The sequence below is a fragment of the Arachis stenosperma genome, chromosome 10, assembly GCF_014773155.1.
Source record: "Arachis stenosperma cultivar V10309 chromosome 10, arast.V10309.gnm1.PFL2, whole genome shotgun sequence".
In the NCBI taxonomy this organism is placed as follows: Eukaryota; Viridiplantae; Streptophyta; class Magnoliopsida; order Fabales; family Fabaceae; genus Arachis; species Arachis stenosperma.
Window position 1 is genome coordinate 96195773 of NC_080386.1, and position 10136 is coordinate 96205908.

Here is a 10136-nt window from a genome sequence, read left to right on the forward strand (position 1 = left end):
TAATTAATTTACCAGTAATCAATGAATGTTATTAACTAATTCTCAAGAAAAAGGGCAAAATGACCAATGGATGGACGCCTAGCCAAAATAAAAGAGTGGGGTTTGGCGAGTGGCATGATTAATGGGGGGTTCCATTCCAATATTCCATTGCATTAGCAGAGTCAAACCCAGATCAAAAACGAACTTCGGTTTGGTACATATCCTCTTTCGAAGTCAATTTTTAATATGAAAATGATTGTACTATTAAATGTGTTAATAGTCGAGGTACTTTATTAAATGGGCTATTAGTTGCTTTATTGGCATTGCATTGTTTTTGGTAGTTAAATGGGTACAATTGTAGGAGAACATATCAAATGAGTATTGTTCTCATTTGAGCCTGCTAAAAGTATTTGTTAAGAGATTATTCAGAATAATTTTTTAAGCATTTCCTTCAATAAATACACAACATAGTTACTGAAAAATTCAAATTTTTATATTTTCAATATTTTTTATATTTAATATTTTAACAAATATTTCATTTAAAACTCTATTAAATATTAAAATAATGATTTTAAATGCTTACATGAGATTATAACAAAGTTTAGTATGATAGTTAGGCTAGCTTAGACATTTCGAGTTGACCTCAAGTTGAACTGTCACTTTCTGCTTTGGCCAACTTTTTAGTTTAAAATATAATCCACCTTGGTCTTTTTTAATATAGTACTTATGTCTTACTAATAAAAAGTATTATGTGTACGTAATAAATCAACTATAATATATTTATATAAATATATTTTATTTAACTCAATTTTAATATATATATTTTGTATTTAAATATATATTTTATATGAATAATTAATTTGGTAATTATTTTTTAGTATGAAAGTAATATGATTGTTTATTAATAATTGTTCTAGAACCATATTTTAAAAATATAGAATTGATTTTGTTCTAGAACCCTATTTTATAATTCATATATAAACAGTAAAATTCAAGTAGGTATATACGGTATAATAGATTTAGTACTTATGTCTTATTTTTATAGAATTTTGTAAAATAAATAAATAATGAGACACAATGCAGCTTTGGTTCTGTTTTTAATATTATTTTGTAAAATCTTAAAACCAGATAAAATAGCAAAGAAAAATTAAATTAAATTAAAAAAGAAAGAAAGATGAAAAATGCATTTAAACAAGAGGGGAGATCCTGTTAATCCTACAAATTCGGCAACAAATAAAACGTAGCAAACTCAAAAAAAAAAAGGGTAGATCATGTCTTGTTTCTTTATGTATCGCTCTGATGCTCAAACCTTTTAAGAGGTCACAGGTCAGAGGTGATTAACTAATCAAAGGTTGTTAGATCATTGTAAGAGCTATAAGAGTTATGTACCCAGCAAAAACTTCATTAACTATAAACCTATAACCATAGTAATATGAACACAATCAACCCAATGACGCAAAAATTGGAGTATCTATATGTATGTGTAGCATGATGTGAAAAACATCCATTCAAAATTTGCTAAATTGAGCCATGTTTATATGCTGGCCACAGACATTGCATGTTGGCTACCTATGCATAAAATTGTAAACTAATAGTACCAATGAAACAACTAAGACCTATACGTATTTGAAACTTAAATTTGCAAGAACTTTCTGATCAAAGAGTATATTCCTTTATAGGCTCATATATTGTTCTTTATGGAGACTTAGAAAAAGCTCAACAAGCATGCTTAGTCTTTCTCTTTGCTCCACACAGGGCTCCTTTTGTTGAATACTGAATTCCCGTTTTCCACACTAAGTAGAGGATCAGAATCAGCGCCTTCTCTAACCTGGAAACATTACGATGAAAAGGAGTCACAAATCAGCCTTGTGACAGAAATACAAAGATGTTAGTAGAAAACATAAACTTGTTTGAAGAATGAGACAGAGAGATGGACAGAACCGTTCAAGATGTGCTCATCCCAAGATAAAATTTGTCTAATTTTCTGTTTATTAAAAAAACTAGGGACAATAGAAACAAAAACAAAACCAGTTTTTCTCATATACCTACCTCCAGTCTCTATTGAGGCTTAACAAACACATCCTTAAGGTGAACAATAAAGATAAAAGACAACATAAGAAAAATGATTGATTATTCTGAGTAAATCAAACCTGTAATGCTTGTGATGAAGATTCATTAGATTTTTGCTGACTCTCAAGTGTGCAATTGTAGGAATACATAACCATCCCAACCATGGCCACCAAAATCCCCAGAATGTTTCTCCAGTTGAATGGGTCGCGGACAATAATGTAACCAAATGCCAATACAAGGCATGTCTTCAGATGCCCAAGAACCTGATAGGTGACTGGTGATGTCTTTCCAATTACCAGAAATGTACTAAAATTTACAACAATAGACAGGACGCATGAAAGAATAATGACAACCTGCAATGAACAAAATAACAGTTAAAAATACATCAATAACGAAAGTTCAATTTGGATTTAAGCACATAAAATGTTTTGAAACTCACCGTCACTTGTGTTGTATAATTGAATGAAAACACACTAAGGTTGGTCAGAAGTTTATCCAGATATGGTCCAGATATCAACAAGACTGCTGATTGATATGGACATGATTGATACAAAAGTTGGGTAGAGGAAACCTTAAACTTCTTCTGGATTGTATTTGTCATCTGAAAGGGACTAATTAAGATCTTAACAAGACAGAAATGCAAAAATTGCCTTGTGCCTATAAAATAAAAAGCACCTTGTTCTCAAGGTTTTATGTTCAAATGAAAATATTGACAATGGCCCATCAAAATAAAAAATAACAAACAAGAAAGCAACAAGGCAAACACATGCTGCATATACACATGTATGGTTGTTTAGTAAAATCGGAGAACACAGCGGGTAAAGTTATACAGATTTAGAAGCAGAAAAACCATGAAAATTGGAGCTGCATTAACTCAGGTCTCAGGGAAGAAAGCTAACTTGTCATAGCCAATTGCAAACTAACACGACGTGCTTTCTCTACATAGTATAATCGCATAATTGTCATGACGAAAACTTTCATGAGGTTAAGAATATGCATAGCTAATGAAGATATATCATAGCTATAAAAAAATTCTGGGCGCCAAGAAATATGTAACTTTTGAGGATACAATCTGAGCAACGCATGTTGTAACCACTGCTAGAAGAGACAAGAAAGAGCCCAAAACGTTGAGCTGCAAATCGGTGACTGTTGCAATCCCAACACCAAGAAGGAGAATGGCAAGGGAAAATTGAATTCTTTTACTGCAATGATAGCAATAGATAGAAATGTTAATACAGTTCAAAACTAATGTAATTACCATCAAAGGTGAAGTTCACTATGACAGTTGTAAGCAACCAGAATATAAGATACCATTAATGATGTGATACTAAACAGACCTGAATTTTTTCCCGAGAAAAAGGATCTCCAAAAGAATGGTACATGGAATGATTGCCAGCTTAGTCATCTGAACGCAAATATGACTGAGCTTCTTATAAAAACTAAAATAAACTTCTATAACAGCAAAAATCTAAATATTGCATGAGAAAAACAGAAGTGAGAGTCTGCGACCAAAAATAAAAGAGCCACCTGAAAGAAACCAACAGAATTGAATCCAAGGCTCAAATTTAAAAGTCCTATTGAGATTCCATTTAGAATTCCGAATCCCATAACAGCTTTCTGGTCAAAAGGCTTGTGTTCAAACAATCTCATTTTTAGCGCCACATGAAGAGAACAAAATGTGACAAGCAGATGCCAACTTGTCAAAGTTGTAGCTGCATAGGAATCCAGGAATATTTATTAAATTCTTAACAGCAGGACATACCACACAAAAAAGGGCAAACCGAGAATTAAACTGAACAATAATAGCAAAAGGACGTTAGCATATCGCATGTCACACCAACTATAAAGCATTATAGTTTCCTTGATCAGTTGGACTGAATATTGACAAAATTCATGAACCGTGTAAGGAATTAGAAGATGCAAAGTGATTTGTACCCATTGGATGCTTCCCATAATATCAACATATAAGTTGACCGCACTGATTTTGCATGGGTAGGATAATTCCTTGACTTATGTACGATGAAATATTTTTAAATTGCAACAAGGGAGGCGGATACTGATAATCTGCCTCTCACCCCAAGAACAGAATATGTTAAAACAGAAACCCAAAACACAAAAGACTAGGACAAGTGAACAAAGATGTCTGATAAATCCAATCTCCACTATGTACTTCTACCGATATTAGATGGACAAATCACAAATTCTTTGCTTATTTCCAAACTCCATTTCAATCACCAATATAGTACTAGAACAAGCTGTTGCCAAATGGTGTACTCCAATGGCGTAGCAGCAAGCATGGAGCCACTTCAGTACTTCACACAAAAGAGATAGAGATAAATAACAAATGGGAGGGCAAAGCTCCCAAAAACTAATACTTTTAAAGCTCTAATGCATCTATGGATGAAACAAGAGCTCAAGTTAGCCCATCTTATTCCAAACTAATCCTAAGGCTTATCTACCACCACCATGAAATTATCAAAAGAACCCTTTGAAAAAGAAAAGCAAATAAATGGAAAGAACACACTTGTAATCATTGTTCAGCACAAAAAACAAAAAGGACAAGAGGTACAAAATAAATACAAAACAATATCAGCCTCTATATAGTCAATGCCTGAGGAACTTACCAAAAATGAAATGTAATGTGCTCATAAGCGCCTTATTGCAAATCACAATCGACACTGATGACACAACAGATAGTGACAATGCACCAACAGTTCCCAGCTGAAATTGTTCTCCCTCACCCATCTTCTCTTTTTTTCTCTAAACAAATTACAAAAACACAAAATGCAATCACAATCACACCACAATAAATAACAGAAATGAACGAAAAAGACGGATCAAAAGAAGAAGACAATGTAGCAAACAGGTAGAGTGCAATCCGCAAGATGAGCCCAACCCAGAAAACAAAAAGATAATTTCATGCAAAAAGCACTTACAGAAGGGAGAAAAAAGCGAGGAATGAAACTAAATGGATGCTGGTGTCGGCGTGAAGCCCTGCGAATTGGGAGAGAAGCTATCTGATCCAACGATTACGGAGAATCCGCGATTCTGGGTCATGGAAGTTAAGAGCATGAACAAGCGCACTCAGGGGTAATCACCGAGAAAAGCTTCGAGAAAATGTGGTTATGGAAGTGAAAAACCAAACCGAACGATAATCGGAAAGAAGGGGAATTGAAGGAAGGTGGCATTGAAATGGAAGAAGCAAAAAGAGGTTTTGATTCGTCGCTGTTGTTACGTTAGTTGAGTGAAAAATGGAAATGAATGTGAATTTTAACGCGGCACGTGTTTGTTCAAGTTGCAGAAGAGAAAGAGGAAGAGAAAGAGGAAGAGAAGGAGAAGGGTCCAAATTTAGAAGAAAGGGTAATTAGTAATTAAGTAATAAACGCTTGTTCATTTGAAACTTTACTAAATTAACTATTGGTTTTGCGATGCACACTGGATTTTCTTGTTGATTTCTTTTATATTTAATTCATTAATTATTAATTTAATTTAAGCTGAAAGAAACAAAAAATTTGATCCGAAAAAATTGTCACTCACTGACAGTGATGCTCATCTCTTGATGTTACTGGTATTCAGATATTCTTAGCTTATTTTGAATTCTTGTACGAAAGATCGTAATTGGCAAAACACATTAAAAAAATGGTTGATATAATTGATATAACGAATAAAACTTATGAAATCAGATGTTCTTTTATACGCTTATTCATGTCATAATTATAATTAATAATTGCTTTTATTGGAATTTAATTTTAATAAATTGAAACCGTAAAGAGTTTGATGCAGTTATGCACTCAGATACATACATTTAGATAATTTTTTAAATATAAAATTTAAAAATATCGTAATACGGGAATACACAATTAGTTATTTGTATAAAATTTTTATATTAGAACTATGTTAGGTAACTAATAATTTTTTTGAACAATATAAATAATCACTAATTAAATAAAAACACACTACATCTCTAAATTATCTATCTAAATCTTAATATTAGGATAATTATCCTTATACCTAGTGAAATGAACATGGGATATATCTATAATTCGAGACGGAACTACTTATAAAAAAAGGAGAAGGGAGGACTTGTAAATTATATGCTAAATTTCAGTTTAGCCCCCTTAAAATTTTATTTTAATCTTATTTTATTGTGTAAAGATTTTTTGCCGCATCTAACTCCGCCCCTGTCATAATTCACATTATTTAATATTTTTATTGTCTACCTATACTTTCTCGAATATTGCATAAAAATCAAATTCTTTTTATTAACGTAGCAATATATGTAAAAATTATTTATTCTTAATTTCACTATGTTTGGTAGTTAATTAGAGTAAATAGTCCATCTTGTGTTTTTTAACTAATATTATATAATATTAATTATAAATTAATTTATTTGTTTTTAATAAAAATTATAAAACTAAAAAAAATAATTTAAGATACATAGAATTGAAATTTATAAAGAGATTCAAATTTAAGGTTGACTATCAATTTTTTGCTAACAACTAATAACTAAACTTTTATTTTCTTTTACAAATTATAATTAAAGATATAATTATGGTCCAAAATGTTTAAGTTTTATTGAGTTTAGACTTGAATTAGAATCTAAAAATAGGTCCATTATATATTTAGGGTTAGACCTCTATTAGTATAAAGACAAATTCAGTTTTATCCGGTTTATATATACTCCTACCATCTAGTTACTCTCCATTCACACAAAAAACAATAGAATCCTTAAAAAAACCGACAAAATTTTTTATTTTGATACAACACAATCCATTAAAAATTTCATTTCATCAATACAAAAATATTCAAAGGGGAATTATGTAACTTGAGATATAAAAAGCAAACAAAATTAATAAATCATATTACTCGGGAGCAATCCCAATAATGGAGTTTTCACAAGGAACTGAATGCAAGGTCTCTCATGACTCTCAAAGTGATGAAACAAGCATGATAATTGATAAAGGCAATATATAATATTCATTATAATCAGATCCACAGCAAGGGGGAAAAAAGGGCACATTAGTAGCAATGATCAAACCCAAAAAGAAAAGGCTATGATTTTTCATAGAACAGAAGCATATGAACATCTAATGATTACAGTGCATGGACAATTACGCTTAATTATTCTAACATACAGCCATTGAAATAGTTGATTCTCGATGATTCTACGGTGCTAATTTTTCATCAGATCATTTGCCTTATTTACCCAAACTTGATAAATATCTTGCAAGAACAGAACGAAGTGGATCTGCAACAAAATATTGAACAGTAAATACAGAATGAATTTGGATACCAAAAGTATAGTAAAAGATCTCATTCTATGCAATGCAAAAAGCATAAGCTCCTGGCTTTCAAATTGCTATTTTGAAATGGAATACCTCCTTAAACTCATTTCGAAACTCCCTGACGACAGAAATCGCTACCGTGGCAGCCTCATCGTAAGGATATCTGAAATAATACAGCATTTTAGTCTTATGTAATAATAGTGATGAACTTGTCACATATTCTTATTTCAAAAAACAATTATGGATATCCAAAAGAAACTGAAGAGTTTCCTCATAAAAGAACTAGAAGCATAAATATCAGATTCTCACTGCCTAGCTTCAGGGGAAAAAGGGGACTTTTTCCAAAGAATTACAACATAAACTTTCCCCACCAACCATTAATTCTGTGTGATCATCAATAATTAATCACTATTAATAACCTAAATCTATGAGATTGAGCACCTAATAATGACCATTCATATTTGTGAGTGAACTAACTTACCCAAAGACACCACATGATATAGCTGGGAATGCTATATACTGAATATTTTTATCCTTCGCAACCCTCAAACTATTCCTGCAAATCAAGGTGAGTAATAATAATAAACAAACACACACCAAATGGAGTAAGTAAACACAAACACAATGTGAAGCTACCTATAAGCGCTTGAAAGAGAAGCAGCAGGGTTACTATTCGAATTGTAGATTGGTCCAACAGTATGAACAACATGAGAAGCAGGCAATCTAAAACCACTGCATAACAAGCAACTTCAGATTACAACCTTATCATCACAAAGATAGTAAGTAACTTTGAAACTAACAGAAACTCACGGTGTGATCCTTGCCTCCCCAGTTGGGCACCGAATTCCAGGCCTCACCTCTGGAACACTATAACATGATTGAACAAGTTCAGGACCAGCAGCCATATGTATCGCTGAAATTCAAAATAAAAATCAAAATAAAAAATCAAAATTTCAGTTTATCACCATCAGTGTTGATACAAAATAAAGTTAGTTACCGCCATCTGCACCACCACCGCCAAGCATTCTCTCATTTGCAGGATTTACCTGAAAACAAGATGGGCTTTTTTTCAGAAAAAATAAAAGATTGTATATTGAAACCCCGTTCATTGACGAACACGAAGAAAGATGGGAAGATAGTGAAGATACTATTGCATCGGAGGAACCGTCGATGGACCATTTGGTGATATCTCCTTTCTGAATGACCAAAGAGCTCGATGGTGACAATGGGAACCGAACTACGCTGCTCTCTCCATTGGAAGGCCTACCAATACACTCCATTCTCGTGTTAGGGTTTCAATCTGGGTAAAAAAGATTTGTTTTCTAATAGAAATGGAGGAGCTTGTGCTACTTCAAATCGTCGTCTTCTCCGATCTTTGACTTTTTCTGTGTTTTTCACTATCGGAAGGGGATGATGACAAGGAGTAAGGAGTTGGTGTGAACGTTAAGGTGGAGTCATGAAAACTTACAACTGCCCATGGAAAGTTTCTACTTGTTGGACCTGTGGCTATTTATCACAAGAGAAAAGTAACAATTAGATCTTTACACATTTTAATTTTGGACTAATTAGTCTCTAGAGAAAAAAAAAAAGTATTAATTTAATCTTAAAAAATAATAAATACTAATAATTTTTGGAAAAAAACTTCACTCGATTGATATGATTTGTGATAAATAAAGAGCAGTTGATAAAGGGTATGATATGTACTTTATACCTTGGTTATAGAAAAACAGTAACATACCTGACACTTCAGCAACAGAAGAGATAAGCTCGGCCACGCGGAATACCAATCAAATATCAGCAGCAAATTGTTACACTTAACATTCACAAATAGCGAGATTTTCAAACCAAACGAAGATCTCGGCCAAACTCTAAACCAACCACTAAATTATTTATCTATATAGACGAACAAATAACAATGATATACACACACCTTTTCTGCACATTTTGATTATTTGTTATCATATCATTAAGATCTATTTTCGACTTAAGCATCAGAGTATCTTTTACAGGTATTCCTACCGGTGGTGTTCGACTCAAGGCGATGTATAACTCCTTCAATTTCCAGTGAAGTAAAGCCATCAGTAATATGAATCGTGATAACTCGGCAAGATCATCAATGCCCAGAACATTTGGCGCTCATCGTGGGACCCATCACTAACCCCACTTCTTTTTTCTTCATTTAAGCTCCTTTTTTTCAGGGTCTCGATAATGGTGGATAACAGAATCCAACAACTGACGCAAGTCGAATTGTTGGCACAAAATGCGGAACTTCAGGCAAAACTCCAAAGGGTGAACAACCTACTTGTGCAGAACCAGAATGAAAACAAAGACAAGGGCGACCCCAAATGCAACAACAAGCCGGTGTTAAAAACTCACCCAAAGGAAACAGTTCCTCTGAAAGAAAAGAAGATGATATCCAGCCTTTTTTCAGGAGACATTATGCAATTTCAGATGCCAAAACATTTCACTTTGCCTACCACTCTCAAAGCATATGAAGGGCTCGGAGATCCACATATTCATATTACTAAGTTTCAGGCGAGGATGTTCTTTAACAGTCTTCTGACCCTATATTATGCCGATCTTTTCCTACCTTTTTAGATGGTGTTGCTTTACTCTAGTTTTTCAAGTTGCCTACAGGATCTATTTCCAATTTTGAAGATTTGGCGGAGGCTTTCACTAACCACTTTGCTGCATCAAAAATATATGTTCATGGATCGGACTATCTTAACACCATTAAGCAGGGACAACACGAAAGCCTCAAAGATTACATGACCCGATTTGCAAAAGCAACCATGGAGATTC

General features: G+C 33.0%; 2 protein-coding genes across 2 annotated transcripts; both read right to left on the minus strand.

Moving 5' to 3' along the window:
• Positions 1-1449: 1449 nt before the first annotated feature.
• LOC130956252 (UDP-xylose transporter 3-like) lies at positions 1450-5383 on the minus strand. The gene is made up of 8 exons (XM_057883300.1): positions 4986-5383; positions 4674-4809; positions 3577-3761; positions 3387-3454; positions 3119-3251; positions 2489-2650; positions 2130-2402; positions 1450-1807 (listed from the first exon to the last, which is right to left on the minus strand). The coding sequence occupies exons 2-8, from the start codon at positions 4792-4794 to the stop codon at positions 1709-1711; spliced, it is 1041 nt and encodes a 346-aa protein (XP_057739283.1). The 5' UTR covers positions 4795-4809; positions 4986-5383; the 3' UTR covers positions 1450-1708.
• A 1617-nt stretch (positions 5384-7000) lies between these two features.
• On the minus strand, positions 7001-8802 carry LOC130956148 (uncharacterized). Its single transcript, XM_057883188.1, has 7 exons — positions 8483-8802; positions 8332-8380; positions 8145-8247; positions 7971-8066; positions 7816-7890; positions 7428-7497; positions 7001-7297 (listed from the first exon to the last, which is right to left on the minus strand). Exons 1-7 carry the CDS (start codon positions 8612-8614, stop codon positions 7223-7225), a joined length of 600 nt encoding a protein of 199 aa, XP_057739171.1. The 5' UTR covers positions 8615-8802; the 3' UTR covers positions 7001-7222.
• Positions 8803-10136: the final 1334 nt, after the last annotated feature.